General features: G+C 35.1%; 1 protein-coding gene across 2 annotated transcripts; it reads right to left on the bottom strand.

Moving 5' to 3' along the window:
- Window positions 1-557: 557 nt before the first annotated feature.
- Window positions 558-24,766, bottom strand: LOC121316928 (syntaxin-7-like). Of its 2 annotated transcripts, none has more exons than XM_041252311.1 (10): window positions 24,690-24,766; window positions 18,383-18,489; window positions 14,593-14,662; window positions 10,422-10,512; window positions 9,333-9,470; window positions 6,850-6,890; window positions 5,646-5,742; window positions 5,386-5,458; window positions 2,618-2,700; window positions 558-820 (listed from the first exon to the last, which is right to left on the bottom strand). In XM_041252311.1, the coding sequence occupies exons 2-10, from the start codon at window positions 18,465-18,467 to the stop codon at window positions 725-727; spliced, it is 774 nt and encodes a 257-aa protein (XP_041108245.1). In that variant the 5' UTR covers window positions 18,468-18,489; window positions 24,690-24,766; the 3' UTR covers window positions 558-724. The 2 variants fall into 2 exon arrangements, with proteins under 2 accessions (XP_041108245.1, XP_041108246.1); XM_041252312.1 differs by lacking the exon at window positions 24,690-24,766 and adding an exon at window positions 23,769-23,790.
- Window positions 24,767-25,431: the final 665 nt, after the last annotated feature.

The raw sequence follows: 25,431 nt of genomic DNA, 5'->3' as shown, positions 1-25,431 counted from the left end.
AAGGACATGGTTTGTTATGGTGCATAATATCTGAAAACAGACAATGAAAAGACACCAGTGAGTGAGAGAATAAGATAACCCAGAAGAAATTGGGAAACCTGCAAGAATAGTAAGATTGGTTAAAGTCTGCTTCACCTCAAACTGTTCATTGTTATTGTGAAAGACAAAACAACAAATATTAACAGACTTACAGATTTGTATTTTAAACCACAGCAATTTTACAAAATAACAGAAATCAAATGTTATTATTATAACATTTAAAACATTATTAAACATGTAATTAATATATTACATTCTATAAAGGCGCACATTAGGTGCAAGTTTATGTACTGCTCTTATTAGTGCAAATATGATGACTATAATAAAGAAGTAGAGAAAATTATTCAAAACATTTTAGTTGTTCTTGGTAACATTCAGTTAGGTGATGGCACAAAGAAACAGTTACACATTAAAGTCAAGCACTGTCGTATGTAATGTGAGTACTTGAGAAATTATTTATTAACAAGTTTTAAAATATGATATTGTCTTTGAAAACAAACACAAACAGAAATCACAACTACACAGAGTACTTTTAATTTTTTAGCACACGTTAAGCTTTTTTTTATATTCTTACAAACTTTGGCTACTCTTTTGGCAAACTTGCAGGAGATGAAAAACTGGTAAAAACATTCTGCCTGTGACATAAGCTTAAGAATATTTAAACATGCACTTTGTTGTAGCATCTTTAATTTTTCACAGCAACCCAGATGATTAGTCCAATTACAACAGCTAGTACTGTGAGAACCACAATTAGAATGCAGATCTTCTTGCGGGATTTGCTCTGTCAGTATAAAAAGAAAAAAAAAAGAAAACATGAAACCACAATGAAATCCCTCAAATCCAATCACTAAAAGGGCTGAGGAAAAGTATTCAGAAACTGAAAGATCCACGTAGTGCCTCTTTTTGGTGCAAATGAATACATCTGAAGCACACAAAATAAATAAATAAATATATATATATATATATATATATATATATATATATATATATATATATATATATATATATATATATATATATTCATTTTATTCACGTAGCCATCTGTTTCTTAAGCAGGGCCCATGCTAGCAACATTTGTTAAACGTTACAGTTTTGACTGTACTGGTATAACATGTACATGCCCAAAGGCCCCCAGGCTATGTTGTAAAATGTTATTCTAAGAGTGTACCAGTATTTTCATCTTATCAGGGTTCTCCCTAGGAATTCTGTACAGCCGGGTAGCAGAACATTATAGCCGGGAGCACTTTTAACAGAAAAATAAACTTGCCTTACCTTAAATATATAATAAGACAAAGAATTTGAATAATGTGCAATCTTTCGTTGACGATATCTTATTGCGCTTTTTTTATGTTCTACATTTTTCATTGCTGTTTTTTATTATGGTAAATTACCGGCAAAGATACCGTAAGTTTGTTGGAGTTCACAAAACAAAACAAAAAAAAACCCAATAACATTTTTACTTCCTTTTTACTTAACTACTGAGCTTGTTGCTTCATTTAAATAGTTTTCTTTATGTTAAGTTTTTTTTTTTTACAAAGCAGTACTCCCACACGTTTGGTCACCATCATAACTGTTGCATGAAACCGGAGTGTAATAATCCAGCACCTCTGCACTTAAGCAATTGTACATATTTTTTACGATATCCAAACAAAAGGAATACACATTTATTAACTTTTTTGGTGCATATGTACAGCTATTATGTACTATATATAACCTTACAGTACAATAATACGACAAAAAATTGATAATAATAATAACCAAAAATAATCTTAATATTTTTTTTTAATAATGTAGCTGCAAATATTGTATTAGGCGGATAATTGTGCCAATTGCCGGCTTATTTTAAAAACTGCATTCATTGACACTATTTTTGCTTTGAAAATAATCAGTTATTTTTTAGCTGTCATTTTAATGTTTTAGCCTCTCAAAGTACTTAACCCAGAAAACCCACCCCTTCAACTCTCTGATTGGTTAAATGTTGTGTTACTGTCATGTGGCTCAACTTTTTTTTTTCACCCAAAAACACGCAAGTGACCTAGTCTGCTAGAAGCGCAATCAATCCTTATTGTTAAAGGCACAGTAGCATCTGCAAGACGGGCAGATCAGGTTTTGTTCAGCCGGGCTGAAAAGGCCTGGTGAAAACCCTGCTTAAAAACTAATTATCAATTATTTGTATGAAGATAAGCTTACTACATGCACAGTTCTAAAAACATATCAATTATGCTATTATAAATGTTTTTTTATACTGAAAGTCAAACATTTTTATTGGCATTATAATACAAGAAAACAAAGTCTAGTTGTTTTATATGACTAATTATACGACTTGCACGTATGTACTGTTAGTTGGACGAATCTTCAAAAGATAAAACATGCTTTAATGAATGGAGGATTTAAAGAGACCACATACATAAAAATAAATACTAAAACACTACGTTTTGTTGTGGTATTCTTGAGATTCTAACCCTCTTTGCACGTTATTGTTTTTGTTTAATCTAAAAAAAATTTTTAAAAAATCAGCGAAAGCTATCAGAAATTAACAGTTTTCCTTGGATCCTGTGGATTAAGACACTGACTTTACCTGATATTCTGCAGCCCTGGACAGCTGATGGTTGGCTGACTGCACATGTATTTCAGCAGTTTCTACATTGGCCTCTATGCTGTCTGGATGAAGGAAAACAAAACAAAACAAAAACTGTTTTTTCTGCAAGGGTTTTATTAAAGCAGTATTTTAGGAAATGTTCAGTAAGGTCAAATTCTTGTCCAATCATGCATTCCTAATACAATCTAATAAAATAACAGTAATAAAATCTTATGAGCTATACAGTACATACCTATGTACAGTGCCGTGAAAAAGTATTTGCCCCCTGTCTGATTTTCTGCATTTTTGCACATTTCTGACACTGAATGTTATCCAATATTCAACCAAAGTCTAATATTAGGTGAAAGGGACCCTGAGTGAACAAATAACACAACATTTTGATACTTATTTCATTTTTTCTTAAAGAAAGTTATGCAACACCCAATGCCCCTGTGTGAAAAAGTAATCGTCCCCTTAGACTGGTTACGCCACCTTTAGCAGCAATAACTGTAACCAAACGATTCCTGTAGTTATTGATCAGTCTCTTACAGCAGCGTGGAGGAAATTTGGCCGACTCCTTCATGTATAACTGCTTCAACTCAGTGACATTTGTGGGTTTTTTGAGGATAAACTGCTCGTTTCAGGTTCTGCACAACATCTCAATGAGGTTTACATCTGGACTTTGACTAGGCCATTCCAAAACTTTAAATTTCTTGTTCTTCAACCATTCTGATGTAGACTTGCTTGTTTGTTTGTTTCGGGTCGTTGTTTTGCTGCATGACCCAGCTGCGCTTCAGCTCAGACGGATGGCCTGACATTCTCCTGTAGAATTGTCTGATACAGAGCAGAATTAATGGTTCCTTCAATGATGGCAAGTCATCCAGGTCATGATGAAGCAAAGCATCCCCAAATCATGACACTACCACCATCATGCTTGACTGTTGGTATGAGGTTCTTACTGTGGAATGCAGTGTTTGGTTTTCACCAGACATAACGGGGCCCATGTTGGCCAAAAAAAGTTCAACTTTTGACTCATCTGTCCATAGAAAATTGTTCCAGAACTCTTGAGGATCATCCAGGTGCTTTTTGGCAAACTTGAGACGAGCATTCATGTTCTTCTTAGTGAGCAGTGGTTTCCGCTTTGCTACTCTGCCATGAATCCCATTTTTGCCCAGTGTTTTTCTGATGGTGGAGTCATGAACACTGACCTTAGCCAAGGTGAGAGAGGCCTGTAGATCCCTGGATGTTGTTCTACGGTTCTTTGTGACTTCCTGGACGATTTTACGCCTTGCTCTTGGAGAGATTTTGGCAGGACATCCACTCCTGGGAAGATTCACTACTGTGCCAAACTTTCTCCATTTGGACAACATGGCTCTGACTGTGGTTTGGTGGAGCCCCAGAGCCTTAGAAATGGCTTTCTAACCCTTTCCAGACTGATAGGCATCAACAACTTTTTTTCAGGAGGTCTTTAGGAATTTCTTTTAATCGTGGCATTATGTGCCTCTAGAACCTGTGTGCTGACAACTTCACTCTGATGGTAAGAGCCAAAGTTAGTCAGATTTACATTGGGCAGGGCTGTGATTACCTTGCACACCAAACAAATGAAAGAAGACCCAAAATTTAGTGTCCTTTTTTTCTCTCAGACTCCCTCTATATACTACTACAACCCACAAAAAGATCTGACCAAATTCAATGTGAAAAATGTGCAAAAATGTAGAAAATCAGACAGAGGGCAAATACTTTTTCACAGCACTGTATACCTTTTCCTTTTTGGTACATTTTTTAAAAACCTTTTCTTTCATATGCCTTCAATTTTGTACATTGCAGTTATATAACTATAACTATCTATCTATCTATCTATCTATCTATCTATCTATCTATCTATATATATATATATATATATATATATATATATATATATATATATATATATATATATATATATATAAAGTACAATGGATAGAATCAGTTATAACAAACAATGGAATACATAATGGACAGTTCCGAAGTAAGTTAAGTTGAAAAACAATAAAGTGCCAGACCAACTGTGTCATTTAGTTCTAAGCTCTAAATACACCAATTAAATGTGTTGTGTATATGAACAAAGCTTAATAACCACCCAGGAGGTTTGGGATTGTTCCATAAGGTTCTTTAATGATTTATTTATTCTGAAAAGTTTATCATGATAGATCAGGAACTGGCAACCTACAACTATGTTCTTAATTATTAAAGTAATCCTCTGACCAGGGGTTGCATTAAATCAAAGTCTATGGCGCCACCATAACTATACTTTTTAATGGCTGTGGGTCCGCAATAGTATTGATAAAATTCAGACCCTGGTGTTAAAACACAGACCCCAATAAGTACTGATTTTGGACTACCTAAAGTTAGTAATTCATGATTAGTGCTAATCAAGGTCTGTGAAACCGACTGAGAATCATCTCCTTGTACCCGTTTAACCTGGAATGGAACTGCACTTCAGGAAAGAAGTATCCTTGCAAAAAAATAAAAACTAAAAAAACAGCATACTATACATAACATTGTAACCTGAAGTATATTGCACACATCTTACATACAACATTTAAGTGCAAATCATTACAGTAGCTTTCTACTCTCTTTTTCTAGCCCTTTGGTGCATAATTCAAATACAAATACAAGCCTAGTATGGAGTGTTTGTAAGTTGGTGCACAAAATGATTGATAGGATTTATAATCCCCCCTCCCCCTTCCAAAATAAATAAAATAATAATAACTAAAAATGAATCTTACCAATTGTGTCTCCTTGCTCATGAATCATCATTCCCAAATCTTTGAAGATTTCATTGATATCCATAATATCAGACTGATAAAATAAAAAAAATAAGTCACAAATATGTAAGTGACCATGTTTAAAAAATACTGTAATTTTCTAAACAATGCAAAAACCTTATATAAAGATGTTTAAATATTTGACTCAGGATAAAGACATAATAATTGGAGGAAAAAAGTTAGATATATTAATAAAAATGTAAATTGCACATAATAATCACCTCCAGCTGCCTTATGGAAGTTTCTCTTTCTTTGATAAGCATGAGGTCCTCTTCTCTAATAGCATCATCTTGTACCTGTGCTTGGGGCCGGTTTTCACTGTCATTGAAAAGGTCAGAAGTTCAAATTGGATATGTTCTAAGTTCAATAAATGTGTGTCCTTGTATCTGAATACATAACAATAAAATATTGAACACACTACAATATCTATAGATATCAATAACACGTAGACCAAGCTTCCAAGGTCTCGCACAACACATACAATTGAACATAATTTCTGCAAGACTAAAATGTCTCTCAATGGCTACATGTCACATATTTTTAATGGTGAATTTTAGAAATTACCTTACATTTACATACGTTGCTACATGGGCTGTAACTTACAAAACCATGAAACATCTGAATGCACTAACTATGACTGTATTAATCACCCATAAATACCAAGCACTCAGTAGAGCTGAATTTAGAGATTATGAAGAAACTGAAAATAAAAAAGTATACATTTTAAATGTATACTTTGCAGTAAGTGCAACATGACTTCACTCGAGCAATATTTTTCCATATTTTTTAGTGATACTGAATGTTTTATTTTATGGGATTATGTATTGTTTAAGTAATTATATATACCACAGAATCACAAGAGGTTATCAGTACAACAATCTGCTATTTTGAAAAGTTAACCACAGTATTAATGTCTTTGTACTCAACATTGAACTGCAAAAATAGCAGAGTATGATGCCCTTTTCAAGCTATAACAATACAATGTGGTTCAATTTTAGTTGACAATACCCAATAACCATAACCCAAGGTAAAAGAGAAAACACACAGATCAAGTAAAACATCACTACAGAGGTATTACTTGTCTACTTAATCATAATGTTGCAAATATGAATTCTGAATATTTTCTAAGAAGCAGTCAGTTTATTTACTACAAAAACAAAATGTAGATGGATCTTAAAACAATGAGCAGGGATTCATAAATAATTAAGGTCATCATGTCTTTGCAATGCATACAATACTTTTTAAATTGCTGTGACTTAATTTACTAGTGTGCATGTCGACTGAAACTTTCACAGTATTTTGTGGGACTCTTGCACCTATTAAGAACTGTTCATTTGACTTTGATTTTAAAGAGCGCAGTCATTTTGTGACATTGAATACTTTAAAAAGAAATAACCATGAACACAGTGTATTTCTCTTTCTCACCTTTCAAAGGACACCAGGCCTCCATCATCTGGCAAACCACCCTAGAGTAGAAAACAAACAAAAAAAAAACTGCTGTGCTTTTTTCTTGCTTTGAATGTCAGACAGTTCACCTAAGGGAACAATTAACATACCCGTCTGTTTTTCTTGTCCCTCTTAAATCTCAATGCAGCACTCATTGGGCTAAGCTTTATTTACTATGATATGTGAGAAAACTCATTAACTTGTTTTTGAAGCTTTCTGTTTACTGCTTGTAAGCGATGCTTGGACATTATATACATTATTATTTTTTGATTATTGCAAATCTAGGCATCCATTTTCAATGTTTGTTTTTTTGTGTATTTTTTTTTTGCTAAAATGTATTGTTAATATGACCACCATTACTGGACTGTACACAGACATTTTTAATAAACATATTTTTTACTATTGTAACTGTTTACAAATTGAGTGTGTTCTTTTACATAGAAACTAAGGGCCGGACCAAATCAAAGTTAGCACTTGGAGAACGAGGATGTGAAAGGATTCGCTTGTAATAAAACACAAGAAAAATCTCAAGCGAAATCTCGCTGAACCAAAACAAGCCCTTCTCACCCTTCAAAAAGCAGCTATTGCTTGTTGACTACTAGTGGGTTGAGAAGGGAGTGGTTTGTTACCATACAACCAAATCTACTCAAGTCCAGCTATAAATCACATTGCAAGACTTTCGCAGGACCGGACTTTATAGTCAGCTTTGAACCTTTCAAAAGCTATTGCGTATTAAGGAAATAGTGAAAAAAATAAATAAATAAAAAATAACTAAACATCCTGATATTAGATAGATCAAATACTTGCACACAACACTGAATAATTTAAAATGAATAATTTACAGTATCAAATACTATATGTATTAAGCCTTTTATTATCATAATATATGTTGTGTTTGTTAAATGAAACACGCACAAGACCACTTTTTTCTTTACTACTTATTTTTGGCACAGTTACAGTTAAATGTTTAATAAAGCAATATGTATTATTTTTTCAATATGTACAAACAATAAACTGTTTTCTACTCTCGGAGAGCTTTGTGTGGAGCCTCTTTCAGTGACAGTACAGCTTTTTAGATATATTTTCTTTTATTTCTTACCTTTGTACTAAGCTACAACTATACATTTTTATTTTTAAGTCCATGGACATAGTGGCATGTCATTGTGACGTCACCTACTTCTGCTAAAATTATTCATTTCTTAAAGGCACAGTGCTCCATTACACTGAACTTCGATCAAACTCAAGGCTAGCAAATGTAAACAAACTAGAATACTAATAAAGAACGTATGAATATTTTAACCACTTTAAAAGATATTAACTTTTAGTTTTTAACATTTGGTTACTCTCATAAAGTACTTCAACACGTTGGCCTACACAGAAACATTATGAAGCCCAAATTCTCGGCATGTAAGAACAAGCCCACCATTCCAGTTCAAGGGAGCACATTTTGGATACACCGTATCAGCATGCCAAGCGGTCCCCTTGAAACTTATAAATCCGTGTACATAACAAAATTACGTAATACCTATAATGGTAGCCTAACTTTCATCTCAGAAGCATCAAGGTGAAGTTTTTTAATTTGCTTTGGGTTTTCAACAAAAGAAAGCATTTCATTTGACTCTTTATTGTATAAGATGTACCGGTACTGATCCTGGTGACAGTGTTACGTTGGTTTTTGGATGTTCTATTCAAGGTTTTTTTTTTGTTTGTTTCAATCAGCATTTTAATTTTATAATACTCTGTTAACAGACATTTTTTTTTATCTTTGCTCTTGTGCAGTTATAGCCTACTATACAGCCTTGTGCACAACAAGGCTCTGGGTAGCACCATGCCAGTCGGGTATGAGGATGCTGGCATTGCATGGTGCTGACACAAGTCAGGGCACAGTATTGATTTTTACAAAAATCACAAAAACCATGTGCCACGCTTTCATAACAGTGACAGAACAATGCAGCACGATGCTGCAGACGTCGTGGAAACAAGGTAATTGCAAGTGTGTGTGTGTGTGTGTGTGTGTGTGTTTTTTTTTCAAACTTGAGTCTTTTCAATATTTTACACAATAAAATTAAAAAATGTTCTGCCCTGGCTGTCTTAGCCTGCCTTTTCGCATGTTATCGCCTTGTTTCTGCCTCGCCAAAAGGTCACAAATACGAGCTGGGGATTGGTCAACAGCTGATTTCATGTTGCTTTCGGCAGTGCCCTCCTACTCCTGCGAAACTTCTCTCCACCCCTTTTTGCAGATTAGAAATGGCAAGTTTTTTTTAAACACTCTTTTGCAAGAGCGATCGGGTTTGATTTGGTCCAGCCCTAAGTACATATTAAAAATATATATGTGCAAGTAAAGACACGGTGTACACAGTGCACTTTAGATTGATCCTCAATTAGATATAATTATGGGTAAATATAACTCCCTAGACCCCACAACAAATGAACAAACATTTGAAAATAATTTTTCTACTTACAGACACTCTTGAGCTGGCACGCACTCTGGCTACAAATTCCTTTTCTTTCTGAGCAGCCTGTCTTTGAATCTTTTGGAAAGCAGCCAATGCATTAGAAAAGTCACCAACTAGACGATCTTTCTGGATCTTTCTTTGGCGCTACAATTACAAAAACAAAGGAAAAACAAAGATGAGTTTTGTTGGAAAGCCTGCTTAGGATATTTCAGATATTTACTACAAAACACTACATTGAAATACATCAATTTAAAGTATAGGGCATCCAAAAATACCAGTGGTAAATTAATGTAAGTTGTTAAACATTTTCAAAGAAAGAAAATGTCTATGCATGTTGTTTGTTCTTAAGAAACATTTAAGAAACATTTAAGAAACATTTCTTAAGTTGTATGCCTGGGGGTTTCCTCTTTAAAGTGGCCACAACTAAAAAAAACAGGAAGTCCTAAGCTTAATGTCATAGTTTAATATGATCTGCAAGTACTATTCAAAATAAGAACAAAACACCACAGAGTTTTGTGACTAAGAATACAAACTATAAAACAAACAAACCTGTCACCATTTTAAAAGAACATGTACTGTATTTACACAAACTTAAATCAACACATACGTAATAGGAAACAAATGTTTCACACATGTATTTGTTTAAAGCCATCCACTATTATAAAGTACTTTTCAGGACCAAGTTTTTGTTCACATATTTTTTTAAATGGTTTTTTATATGAAAGCAAGTGTCTTGTCCAGGTTTCTGCGATTTGGGCCACTGTTGCACATTGTTGTTTGTCACAGTAAGTTGCACATGCAAGCATGACACGTAGGGAGTGGCTTTTGACCTGAGCCAGTGTATATTGCTTTGTCACTGAATTGATGCCTTGTAAGGGATATTCTGTGATTAGTTAGTTCATCTCCTCCAAATAAAGACGGCTTTCATTTCTGTATGTGAATGCTAAAGATTTCCAATTCACATAATTTAAGTTGCTTTGTTAAATGACCAATGACCTGTTTTCTATACAATAATTAAACTTTAGTAAAACCTGTCTGGAAATGCACAGAATACACAAATTAAAAACATGAGGACGAGAAGGAAGTGCACATTACCTGTTCTGCTGTCTGTGGAAAAGATCCAAACTCTTTCATATACCTGTCTGTTTCTTTGGCTAGCTGATTAACATACTGTTGTTTCTGTTGGCTAAAATTTGAAACAAACAAAAAAAAAATCAGGTTATTTCATTTACTGTTAACTTTGTACTATTACGGTAGTCTCAGCGTGTAGGAATATCTCCTAAGGGAACACTTCACCTAAGAGAGCACCTTTGTGGTGAAACAGGCACATACTGTTAACTAAGAAAACATTTTTTGAAGCCCTGTTGCAGCTGTACAGCATCCATAGGAAGAAAAAAAAAACATGCACCATGCTTTTTAAAACAGAAGACAATCAAAACAATAACATGTATAAAACATGAGATTTACAAGTCACACAAGTAGTTTGTTTAAAAATCGTAATAAAATTGTTTAGAAAAAATACTGTGATCTTGAGTTGTACAGAAACGTACTGTAAAGTGAGATATGTGTGTTTGTGTAACGCTATTGTATTGATAACTGAACCTGTAGTGGATTTATTCTCCGCTAGCGCACACATAACACCCAACATTTAAAGTTCGTCAGAATTAATTAATTTTCCTCTTCAAACCGAAGCCAGTTATAAAAAAGCACCATTTAAACCAGAAGACAATCAAAACAATGTATAATACATGCGCTGTACAAGTCACACGCTGTACAGTTCGTTTAAAAATGGGAATAAAATTATTTTTTGACAACTGTGGTAAAACAACAAATCACCAAGAAAAGAATACGATGCAACGAACCACGCGTGTAACTCACTTAAAAGACGCACGGTAGGGGTGAGGGGAGCAACTTTGCGAGCAAATCTTTCATTTAAGTAATTATTTTAAGTAAAGAAATGTATAGACAGAACTCTTCAGAATCGCTTGCTCTATGAAATACAATTGTACTGGTGAAGATCGCATAGTTATTCACAGAGAATCCCCTCCCAAAGCGGACATTTTAGTATAATTAGAGCTGAGCAGCTTTTCTGCCGTAATCGTTGTTTACTTAAAATAACTTCGTGAACATAAAGGCATGTACAGAACGGTACAAATACTGACACACACACACACACACACACACAGTATAGGTAGGGTTGCCAGCTTTTCCACAGACCAAACCCGGACATATTTCTCAGTGAGCGTACTCTATAATACAGTTTAACACGATACCACTGGATCTCGGTACAAATCAATAATCATGCAGTACACACAGTATTCTGCTCTTGATATTTCTAGCAATTTCTTTCAAAACGTTTACTTCAATATTCCACGTGGTTTACTCTGAATTCCATGCGTGGTTAGACCCTGTTTAGGCTTTGGTTCAGTATCCCAGCGGCGCAGTAAACAGCAAGAAAAAACACCCTTAATAATTTACACGCAGTGTACGTACCTTAAAAATAGTCCTGGTTTGTCAATTGTTTATTTTTTAACTAGCCTACATGTTAAACCATCAAACTATCGTTTTTTTTTTTTTGTTAAATGCATATTCAATGAGTTTTCGTTGTGTGGACGTCAGCAGACACTAACTTACTGTATTTAGTACTACCTCTTAAAATGTATTAGCGAAAATAATATAATTTCACATCTGATAGACAACATGTTGTTGCTAATCGTGCTGTCTGTTCAGTTTTCATTGTGTTCATAAAGTTTATTAAGTCCGTCTCTCAAATCTCTCACATTTCTCTCTCTCCCTACTGTTTGTTTTATATGTCTGGTGGTTTTTACACATAGTAGTTTTGAAATAATTGCGATTTATATAAAGCGTTTATTTATGTTTTATTATTTAACGTAGTGTTGCTAGAAATTGGTTTTGATGTGTGGTGCAAGTTTGCCCTCTTGTGGAAAATTTTTAGAATGCAGACTTGGTGAACAAAGACTGTTTTTTAAAATCTCACCACAAGAGACTGCTTATGACCATGAGAACTCCTAATTCCTGATAAAAATGATATTGCCTTACCTTGCAACAGTAACCGTGCAAAAATTATATAGCCTTACCGTGCAAGGGTGTTCACTGGTCACATAATGGACATAGTGATGCTTTGTCCAAATGTTTGCACTGCCTGTAACTCAAACACAGCTGCATATAAATTCTTCAAACTTCTGACTTGTGCAGGCCTCAGGGAACTAATGCCAGCAACTGATTGAATGAAACAGATTGCTTAAATGCATTTCACTGTAAAAGCTAGTTAAAATATTCTTTGCATCCAAATAACATTTTAATTTGCTGCTAACCAATGCTTCTGATATTTTTGACAAAACTGACACAATCAGCGGTGTCCAAAATGATTTGTGATAATAACGTTTGATCAATAACAACCAGTGCACTTAAATTTCACAGTAACTGCTTGGAAGCTGTAAAGTTGATTGCAACTCTAGTTCATATTGTGTCAGGTGGTCAACTTTGTCTTAAAGAATACTTTGTCTAAGAGAACACATCTTTGGGTGATTTTTTGGGAGTCCCCCCACGCAAGTTATTATGGCCTAACTTTCTAGAAATATCAAAAATTCTAATTTCTAGGGAGTTTAATGGCTAGTGGTGGGACTTGAAACCAAAAGTTATTCACAGAATTTGGAAGACTGGTTCCTAAGGTTCTTACAGCAATACTTACATTTTAGGACCTACATCCCCTACAGGGTAAAGTGTTAGGCTGAAGTTTGAATACAACTTGTCAGTTACCTCTCATCTTGAAATTTGCCAGAAGTTAGTAGGGTGCTGCTAGTATTTTTTTCTGAAAAGCCCTATTCAATACGAGTAGAACTAGGTGCTACACATTGTAGCATCTAAATTGCACCCAAGGTGATTTTTCTGGTCAAGGTCCCTTTCTCACTTTAGGCTGATCTTAAAAAAAAAAATAATGGCTGTCATTTCTGAACTCAGTGTGTCTGAAAACTCCCAGGTTAATTTTTTTTAGGAAAATCTGAGACGGACGGGCAACGGCACAGGTTGAGTTGGCATGGAACGACCCTTATAATACAAACAGAGTAACATTATTAAATTGAGAGGTTTATACAGAAAATAGTTTGAACAAATACTTGCAATCATAGTTGTCAAAGCTAAGCGATTGCCATAGACGCGGTCTAAAGGGAAACGGAAGCTCTGACTAGCACTTGCGCAGATGGATAATTTTGAGCGAGTCGTTTGGGAATTAAAATTGTGATGGAAGAGACGTTTGTTTGTAAAATCCCTAATCCTTGCATAACAATTAAACAACTGCAAAGAATTTGAGCATGAGGGGGATGTATGCAGCTGACGGTGACAAAATAATGATGTGCTGGAATTGAGCTGAAAGATACCACTGTTAAGCATCATTAGCTCTTTATTGCTTTTGGGGAAAATATGGCTTGTTTGCTTGTACATTAGTTTGCATTAGTATGCTAATTCTTAGTTTTATTTCAACTTTGCACTGGAGCAAATGTTGTTTTGGTTTTGAATGGATTTGAATGAATGAATGTGCTTTGCTTAGGGTTTAAATACTGAGAAACACCAAGCTTGTTGAATACTGCTTCAGTGAAAAGGGATTGAAATACAAATCCTTTTTTTTTTTTTTTTTAAATGGGCAGATTACTGTATGTGCAATTATTATCACAGCCCCACAATAGTGTCGGGGTGTTATCATCCCGCGCAAAAAAAAAAAAAAAAAAAAAAAAAAAAAAATATATATATATATATATATATATATATTATATATATATATATATATATATATATATATATAAATCATCTTATATTTTTATACAGGGCATTGCAGTATTCACTGTAAATAGACAGCTGATTAAATAGAGTGGAGGATTGTACGTTACCATTGCTGTCGCTAATGAAAATTCTGGTAACTAAATTATTTTTCTGTGCAAGGTTTGTTTGACAAAATGTTTAAAAAAATAAAAAAATAAAATAATCAGGATTATGTTTAATAAAAAAATATGTATGTAGTTAAAACATGTTGTACACTATACTATTATTGATATACATGTATTTCAGTTGTTTTATTAATGTGTATCTGTAATAAAACAACATTTGTAAAACAAAAAAAAATAAACAAAAAAAAAAAAACCCAAAACTATAAAAAATTTAAATTATTTCACTGGGCTCCATGTATTACTCTTTTAGATGATTAATACTGCCACCTACCGTCAAGCAAAAATTAAAACAGATTTTAACTTACAGCTGCTGCCGCAGTTCGGTGGTGTCCTGTGGTGTTCCAAGCTGGTTTACAATTCTTTGGATTTCAGCAGCTGATTAAATACATAGAAAACAATATTAAGAATACATCCGAGAGTACAGCTTGATTCTGAAAAACTGTCGAACATTTGGTGAGGATTTACAACGACCTATGCTGGAAGCGCATTTTTAATACATTTCTACGCTTCTGATAGTACTACACCGTATGACAAGCTCTTGATTCAGACATCCCTTCTGATTCTTTGCACAAAAAAAAAAAAAAAAAAAAACTGTCAGGAAAGAGTACATGCTCGAACTTGGTCTATGGAATCTCAGAATACATGTGTACTGAGTATAAAGCCAATGTCTTGTAAACTGTTCTACATATTATTATTATATTATTATTATTATTATTATTATTATTATTATTATTATTAATAATAATAATAATAATAATAATAATAATAATAATAATACATGACAACCCCCCCCCCCCCCCCCCTTCCCCAGGAAAAATTTAATTAAATTAACATAATTGGTTTATTAGATTTAATCTAGTTCAGCCTTTCAGACCACAACTCGTATTTGAGTAATTTGTTGTGACATGTACCACAATTGTCCGGAGTCTATTGTGGCAATGTTACACTGTAGTTGTCCAACAATTTCGTAGATTACTATACGAGTGAGAAGTCGGCACGCCTTACACCAATTGGTACGTTTAGCCTTACCCCTGTAGAGAACCGATAATTGGTGAGGAAACCTTGTGATACTACTAACACTCTTTTTACTAGTCGATACCCTGACCCACCGCTAAAAGTTAGGTTGCACTTCTTGATGTTGCATTGTGTGTCTTTAACAACCTTTTTGTCTGGATACTGACGAGGCAGTTCAGCGTTTGCATCGGCACGTTTAACAAGTATACACAATATTAATAAAGTGTTTTTCTCTTGCGCCCCATTTTCAAATCAAACTAGTAACTGCAACTGTATACCTAAACCAAAAGCTTACCTACACCTTACCCACTCATTTCAAAGTAGGCACTTGAATGACAGGCGCTGTAGCTGGCAAATGAAAATGGGAGCATTCTAGCACTGCTTCAGTCAACGAGATCTGTCAGAACAGGGTGAAACTACAGTACTTACACACCACTGAGATGACTGACAGCGACCCCCAGCCATTCAGAGCAGAATGGAGACGAGACAGACAGCAAGTATAAAAACTACACAAACTAGAATGATTTCTAAATGATTATTTTCAGTAAGAAAATAAAAAAAAAAACAGCGAGTGGTTTTACTGATGTTTTGTAAATTTACGAGCTTTACTGATTAATATCGAAAAGTAGAAAGCCTATATATAACTGATTTTGATCCCACTGCAACTAAAAGCAAAAGATTAGAATGTTCTGACATGTAAGTAGCACAACATAGTACAATAACATTTATAATCCAGGACTGGCAATGGAACATGAAAAAAGCAACATGTTTGGTCAAGCAAGGTTTCAGCTGTCTGTATGGATGCGGACCGTTCAAGCTTTGTCACATATTAGAAATCACTGCGTTGCTTTACAGAATTTACAGCACCGGCAGCCATCTTGTGTACAGTTACAAAGTTACAGTAACTATAAAACTGAGTGACAAACTACCTAAAAATACAGGTGTCTCTAAAGATACTAAACCACCAAAAAAAAAACCCAAAATAGTAAGCAGACATGCTGAGTTAGACCAATAACAATTAAATGAACTAGAAGACAGCAAAACGGAGTGAAACAAGTGGGCAATTGCCATCTTTCAGGACTGGCTAAAACAGACAAAAAAATAAAATACATCTCAACTGTGGAACATGTACATCTTAACAAAATACTAAGGGCTTTCTATGAAAATGTAAGAAATGCCCAAAGAGAAGAATATACAATTTCAAGATACATTAGTTTCCAAGCTTTTTTTCTTTTTTTTTTTTGCTTGGTTATTGACGAACTCCAGTTTAAATCAACTCCGCTTTTGTCAACATTGTGCAATGCCCTTAACTCATGCTTTAATAAGATCAGATTCAGGAGAAAATGACAGGGTACATATCTAGTTTCTAACCCTTTGTGGGTTTACTATAATAACTTAAACATTTATAATAATTATGCTGTTTAACTCTTTGAATCACTAAATGTTTTTAGTTTGTTTTGTGTGTGCTTTTAATCTGGTTCTACTTACAAGTGAAATGAGCTTGGTGGTCTCAAGTTAGCCTCCAGGGGACATGAACCCACAACCCCAAACCACCCATTTTAACATATGGTTTGAAAGATAATTGCAGTGTGTGTGCAGAGTTCTGAGGAGAAGACTGCTAAATCAGGGATTGGGTGACAAACTGTTTATACATTTATTATTGTTGTTGTACATGCAGAGTGTGTCTTTTTGGCAGAAAAAGTGGATAAACCCCCCTGCCAACTGCGGTTCACTTCCCTCTCAATCAGGAAAGCCAGCCAGCCATGGGACTCTGTGGCTGAATTACACTGCTTGACCTGACTGGAGTAAAACTGTATACATGTGAATACAGCTAGTCACGTTAAATAACTTAATTGATTGGCAATTTAGCCGGGCCCACCTTTATTTAAGCACAGTTCTTTGTGCTAGCAGGCAGTTTTGTTTTGGACTCTAGGGAAAGGGTAGTTACTTCTGTGCTCTCCTGCTTTGCTGCATAGAGTTACTTTGTTACAAGCCTGCTTGGCAGCTTTTGTTTGTGTATATTTAAAAGTATTTTATTTTTATTTTATTTAATAAAAGTGTGCAACCCTGTGCTTGAACTCCTGCTCCAGTGGCTACCATTATGCTTTTGTCCAGCCGGTCAATCCTTCACAGATGGAAATAAGTTTCTCACTGCACAGCAATTTGATCCATGCCTGGCTTTACTACGAGTTCAATAAGACATACCTCAGCGTGTTACCTATACACTGTGGTTAATCAAGCTAGTATGCAAAGCTGGAGCAATGGGAGTCTTATTTCCACCCTTGGAAGTGTATTCTTTCAGTCCTTGTGAAATCTGCTAGGTGAAAGATATATTGGGGCCAATGTTATTTGAATTAAGTGTAACATTCAATCAAAACAATATGCTGTTGCAACAATAGTTTTAGACACAAAAAGTTAAGAAATATATCCTATTGGCACTGCATTTCTGCCATTTCAGACTACACATATCCTATCACTTGTAACTACTGCCTTGGGACACACTAGTTGCATTTTACTTTTATTGAACAGTGCCTACATTTTTTTTTCTCTTGGGTGACAATTATGAAATACAAACTGGTGTTAATACTTTGTTCATTCTGCTTTCAACAGTCAATCCCAAATGGCCCAAAATCAGAGACTTTCTCAGTAGACATACCATGACATTAAAATGTTTTATATTTACAAGATACTGGCACTGTCCTGCAACCTTTTTTTTTAACATTAGGTTATCACTAATCTATAAAACAGCATGCAAAAAGCCTGTAAAACAGGATATAAAAGAGCAAAGTGAATGCAGTAATTACACAAGGGAGATAAGACTGTGACTAACTGGTTTTAAGATTACAATTTACACAACAGTACACACGAGGAAACACCTGTGTCAGTGGTTTAATTTCAGTTATTAAAATTAAATCATTCCTTATAACAATGACAAATGCATACTGTACATGGTAAACACACAGAGCTACAGCCAAATGTTTAAAAAAACTAGAATACAAATTCACTGGTGCCAGGCGTGATCATCACAAAATGATGCTGGGTTTTCTCACATAGATACTCTAAATATTGACGAATACTTACTGTACTGTGTAATCTTCTGAATGTTTGAACCTATGGTCTGTGCAAGGCGGTTTGTATCAGCATCTGTCCCTGACTGGTAAGACATGTTGAAGCATTAAAAGTACCCCCTGAAAAACAAATGTAAGATGTGTGAGTCCTTTTCACCAAGCTGATTACAGACAAAAGAACATTCTGCGAGTAAAAAGACAAAGCAACCACCACACCATTGATGCTTTTTTAATGTATTTAAATATTAGCCTAATAATTGTGAACTAATTTTATTTAAAAAAAAAAAAAAAGAGGGCAGGTCAGACCTTACTTACAACATATTTTTTACTTAATTTCTTAAAACATTAAGTAATCTAATAGAAATCAGATTACTTAATGGACCATCCTCGTATGTTAAATCTAATCAGTTTGGTTGCTAGTTTGTAAATGTCTATTTTACAAACTAGCACTATATGAACATCTACACATACAGTTGGAATGCAAAACAATTAATACATCACACTCTTGGAGATGATCCAAGTGTGTCTTTACATTCTAAATTGTTTTCTGGCTGGTAAACTTACTGCTTAAGGTAGTCCTGCTAGCGTATTAATGTCTGGGGTACCTTCATACCCGTGTATCCTGAGAAATCCCTTTTCAATCTGAGGTTTTGTACATTGCACAAACGCGCACTGAATGACAAACACCACCCATGTGAGGGGAAGGATTTAACCCTCTGCTAATGTTCTAAACCTAATCTGATTAAGGTGACGAGACTGTCTCACTTTTAGAACACTGGTCCCAGTGTCCCCAGAACTTTCATGGGACGCTCATTTCGTCCCGTTTTCACCCCCAGAGCACTGTATTGCCGGTAACATAATATTGTATTTTTTATGCAGGCTGTTGTGTTACTAACATATCTTATTACAGTACAATGCCACTTGGTGTGTCTAAAAGTTGTCTTTAGCGACTGACTTGCTTGGATTGTGTTTAGTTGTTGCAGTAGACAGGAAGAAAATAGAGATTTTGGTAAGTACAACTGAATCCTTGTTGCTGATGGAACTAAAATTCGCTGTTCGAAGTAATTAATTTTCTAAAGTATTCAGAGCTGTGGTTGATTGAAGTGAATTTAGATAGTGTGGAAACTGGACCAGTTCTAGACCTGTAGGACAGTATAAATTGGCAAACAGTGTCTTAGAACACCAGTCGTCTAAGGGCCACATGACCAAAAGCAGTCGGACCGTTTCCTTTTCCAAATATCTCCCATTGACTACTACAGGCCTCATTATAACGCTTAACATTAGCTATAGTAGCATTATTAAGGTGGTGTTTTAATGAGGTGCTCTACTGTTGTGAGTGTGGTTAAATTGAATAGAGGTTGATTTGCAATTTGACTGGTTTCCACACAGCTTTTTGTAGTTGTGTGATCCTATTGAAGTGCATTGCAATGATTGTATTGCTTAAGTATTATCTTTAGCACATTTTAGCACCTGTGAACCATTTCCCTTGCAAAGTGAGGGTGCGAGGAGAGACTGTTGCAGAAAATCTGAACCTAGCGGCACTCTGGAAGACGCCAACTACTACACAGGTCTGTACCCTCCCCCCATTGCTCCTGCTCCCATTACTACTGTACCTGTACCCTCTGGAGCTGTCACTCTTCTGCTAACAAAGATGATTTCATCTCTGCCTTTACCTCCCACCTCTGTCTCGATTTCCTTTCTTCCAGTATCAACCCCTAGAAACTATACTATACCTTCTCCTCCCTCCTCAATCCTCCCCCCTCTATCTCTTCTGAAGACTTTGCCTTTCTTCTCCTCTACAATTTACGATATACGCAAACTCTTTAATACCCCCCCCCCCGCTCCAATCCTGACACCCTCTGTCTCCCCTACTAACTCACCCTCCTTCTCCTCCTCCTCTCCCCTCTCAGACTCTGACCTCTCCTCCCTCCTCCAGGGCCACAAACCCACTATGTGTGCCCTGGACCCCTTCCCTACACCTCTTTCAAGCTACACTACTCCCCTTCATCTTCTCCCTTCTCAACACAACTCTCCTCTCTGGCCTCTTTCCCTCTGCCTTCAAACAAGCCTCTATCACCCCCCTCCTCAAAAAACCTACCCTTAACCTCACCTCCCTCCAGAACTACAGTCCTGTCTCCCTCATATCCTTCCTCTTTAAAACGCGATCGGGCACTGCACCTCCAGTTCTCTACTTTCCTGTGTAACCACTCTCTGCTCAACCCTCTCCAATCTGGTTTCTGCTCTGCTCACTCCACTGAAACTGTTCTCCTGTCTGTCACTAACTCGCTAAACTCTGCCCGTGCTGCCTCTCTCTCCTCTGTCCTAATTCTCCTCGATCTCTCTGCTGCCTTTGACACTGTCGATCACTCTGTTCTCCTATCCTCTCTTTCTGACCTGGGAATCTCTGGCACTACTCTGGCCTGGTTTTCCTCCTACCTCTCTGACTGCACCTACCAGGTAACCTGGCGCGGCTCAACCTCCTCATCTCACCCTCTCTCAACAGGAGTCCTCCAATGATCAGTTTTAAGTCCTCTCCTGTTCTCTCTCTACACCCACTCCCTTCATCGCACCCTACAGCTTCTCATACCATTTCTATGCTGACCAGACTGCACTCAGTTACCTCCAGATCCTAATGTCTCCGCTCCCCTCTAGAAGACTGTACCTCCACTACGCTCCCCTGCCTGCAGTGCGCGCTCCCGCTCCTTCTCCACCCTTGCCCCACAGTGGTGGAATGACCTTCCTACGGATGTCAGGACTGCCCAATCCCTGACCACCTTCCGGCACCTCCTCAAGACACACCACCTGTAACTCAACTCTCCCTCTGGACAATACAGCACTCTGCCTTTAATGCTCTAACTTGCACTTATCTGCTTCCTACTTTACTGTACTGCACTTAACCCAATCTGTAGTACTTTGAATTTCACTTGCATTCATATCTAACCCTGACGTATCTATCAACACTGTTATCTGCTCTTGAACTGCCCTGATATCAAACTGCACTATGCTTTATTTGCTCTTATTAGGACTGAAGTCACTGTTTTTATACTGTAAAAAAGCAAGGTTGAACTACCAGCAGATGCACAACAGTGTGCAGACCTGGAGAATTACTGAACAGTCAATGTTCATATTTGCAACAAATCACAGAGAATTGTGGGTGTGTTTATCCACTGGCTGTTGCTAAAAGTAACAAACTGGTGGCTATCCTAGTCTGATTCACCACTCTCGCTGCTTGAAGAGGTTAGACTACTGTAGTCTAACAATAACAGCTCATACAGGTACCATTGTGTTGTGTTGGAATTATTCTCTTCATCCATGATATTTGTATATCTGTGTGCAAACCACTTTGCTTATTGTGTAGCTACAAGGGACAATTGCGTATATCAACACTGTCATGTCACATCACGTGCCATGTTTACAACGCAAGCTTGTTGTGGTCTAAATACTTTGTGCATCAAAACAGCCCATAACAACAATAGGAGGAGTTGTAAAAAATGACAAAAGTATTTGGAAACATATTTTCTATTGAAATAAGCCTACATTCACTTTCAGTTTACTGCAGGTACCCTCTAAGAAACGTATTTTAGTGAATAATACAAAATAATTTATGAGCTAGTTATTTTCATTTGTGAAATTCATGTAGCATTTTTTATTATGGTTATGTACTTATATAAGTACACGTTATTTATGTTTTAAATTTAAGGTATTTATTTTTTTGCAAATAAGTGATGCAGCTTTCTTAATGCATGACAAATTATTTATTGGACATGTACAATCCATTGATTTGTGAAACTATTAAAACATGAAGATTGACAAATATGTTTATAATGACATAAATAAATACATATATATATATATATATATATATATATATATATATATATATATATATATATATATATATATATATATATATTTTAAAAAAATAAAATACAGACTGTAAATCTCATGGTAATGTGTTTATTTTTCAGTGAGAGTAGTGCAGGGAAAGAATGTTGCCTTTCCAAAAAAAAAAAAAGTAATTATTGTATGAAACCAGGATTACCCTGCTTCAGCAGAGTTCCAGTTAGCCATCATGACAACATGTTAGATGAGGAAAAATAGCTTAAAACATTGTACACTGTTAAGAAAAAAAAAAGTATATAATAGAAATAAACAAAAGAAAAAAAATGTTTTTGCAGAATTTGATGGAACCTACTGTAAATATTGTGTGCATTTTGGTAGAAAAAAAGAACAAAATGCAGAGAAACTTGACAGGTTATACACAAGTCCTTTAAAAATCTGTGTTAAGCAGTTACAAAACTTACAAAACAGCAAGAAAAATCATTATTCCACAAAGCAGCAGTAATAGTTGGCAATGACTTTGTATCTGTGATGCAACTAAAACACTTGTACATCAGGAGTTGGATTCAGCTTATAGAGAAAGTGGGAAAAAAAAACAAAAAACATGCAGAAGCTATTTTTATATTTGAGTAACTCCCAAATACTGCTTATTATAGTTGCACTTAGTATGTTACTTAAATTTACTAGAAAATGTGTTCCAAACTGAACAAAAAGGTATATTTCCTTAAAGTATGTTATACATCTGTTGAGGTGAGGTGGGGTCCAAGGGAACCTTTTGTGTATCTTGAAGAATTTAGTGAACTAGTCAAGCTACAAGACTAGATCCGCCCCTGTTAATCACTAACTGATTGATTGTGTTCACTGTTAAATAAAACCAAAATCCTACAAGTTATATTCTATTTTTTTTTTCTGTGATGGGAAAGTGGCAAGTAGATTTTTCTAGCATTATGTCCCTTGGACAACAAGTTATTTTTTTTTCACAAATTGCACACCCCTGATAATTTAAATGGTCAGAAGACTCCTTGGTATGATCACTGATTGGTACTGAAAAAATGAAATAGGCAGGAAATGTCATTGTGCAACTGACACGTTATTAACAGGATATTTTCCGTTTCAGGTGATGCCTCAGCTTTCAGCATGTTAGAGGGTGAATTTGGAAATACTGATATTAAGAGAAACTTAAAGACTATGCCTACATGGATTACTATTTTCATTACTTAATAACTACTTCTGAAGGAAATTCCTGTTTCTACAATCAGGGAAACTTCTAAACAAAACTCGGAAAAACTGATTAGTGGGCTTTATGTACTGCACACAGTCAAAAGATAGGTCTTTTAACACATTTCACCACCTTTAACAGTAATAGTAGAAAGTGGCTGAAAAAAACTTCTAGTATTTATGAGTATAACGGCACACTAATACAGAAACTGCAACAGGAAAAAATAAATAAAAATACAGAACACATACAAAGTCATATCAAATGGTAAGAAATGTAATATTTTGAAAAAAAAAATTATACGAATCTACCACTTAATAAATATAAATATTGAGATGCCTACTGTTTTCATACAGGAAGGGCCTGGTTTGCAGATTGGACACTGGAGGATAGCATAGCGAAAAAAAGGAAGGTAAAAAAGTAACTAGATTTGCAGCAGTAACCAGCAATAAAACAGAATCTCAGAATTTGATATTATTCAATTGCTACTGTGTAATGCAATAACTGTACTTGTGCAGAAATGAAATTACAAAGACAATACACACACACACACACAAGTTTTTTAAAGTACAATAGTCCACTTTAAATATATCCATGAGCCTCGGCATTCACTTTCAATATTATATTAGATCAAACTATAAATCATTGCCTATGCGAAAAAAAACAAAATCCTAGAACTTCCCCGTAGCTTGAAAGTGGAGGTTATTTACACTATTTCCATACAGACCAGCAGTTCTTTTATTACATTTGTGAGGTAAGTCAACTATAATTAAAAAGCAAGTATATTCCTCTCGCACAGTATATTGTCGGTTAGGCCTTGACTTTAAACAAAACTGAAAAAAAACTGGACCACCGCCGACTGTCTCACAGCAAGACGTACTTCCAACAGACTGGCGAAATTCGCCACACAATGCGGAAGTAAATACGCAGCCAAACCGTGAACAAAACATGTTAAGGAAAAAAAAGAAACTAATCTTAAATGACGAGGTAACCTCTGTGTTTTGTTCTGTACTCACAAGTACATTGATTAAAAAAAAAAAAAAAAAAAAAAAAAACAGCAAAGTACATGTGTATGATAGATATATATTTATTTTTTCTTTAACTTTTTTTTTGTTAAAGAATTTTTAGTAAGGCAAGACACATGGCAATATTTTCCAGTTTATATGTTTGTTTGTTTTTTGCTGTGGAAAACAATTTTAAAATGCTGTTCTTTTTTTATTTTGTAATGACATATAAAATCACTTCTGTGTTAACATTTCCTTACCGCGATTCTGTAGCTTATTCTCTTCCGTCTGTTTCTTGTTGACTGAATCATGCCCCTGTCAGCTGATTGGTGTATACGCATGCGCACTGTTTGTCAAACTACACAGTACATATTCAAATTACAGCAGTTTAGGTTTACCATTGTAACAGAAACGTTATAGATATTAATAGTCTTGGCCTACATTAACCGTTTCAGGAAAGTATTATTATTATTATATATTATTATTATTATTATTATTATTATTATTATTATTAAGAATTGTCCCGTCTGTCGCTGCTTCACTATTTGTAACATTATTATTATTATTATTATATTATTATTATTATTATTGTTATTTTCTTTTTTTTGGGATCCAGGAATTATATATACTTTAGTCAGAGAAATGAGAGACATTTCCTGATATGTAATAACTGATGCAAAGTGAAAACTGTATTGCTTCATCCCCAGCAAACTCAGTTTTCCAGAATTGGGAGTTAGAAATGTATTGCCCATATACCTACATGTGTGTGTGTGTCCAGATTATATATATATAATATATATATTATATATATATATATATATTATATAATTAATCACATAATGTCGTTGTCCATCAAATCAACAGTACGAAGGTCATGCTTAAAATCAGAACTTAAATGATGTGTTGCAGTAAGAATACCTCTGTTAAGAATGGGGAACAAGACTAAAAAGCTAAAATATGTACAAGAACACAAAAATTGGACTATGGTCAAAGGTGCTTTGG

This window comes from Polyodon spathula, chromosome 6 (genome assembly GCF_017654505.1).
Source record: "Polyodon spathula isolate WHYD16114869_AA chromosome 6, ASM1765450v1, whole genome shotgun sequence".
NCBI classification, from domain to species: Eukaryota; Metazoa; Chordata; class Actinopteri; order Acipenseriformes; family Polyodontidae; genus Polyodon; species Polyodon spathula.
Note: the sequence above shows the minus strand (reverse complement) of the source record. Positions and strands in the feature narration are given on the sequence as shown.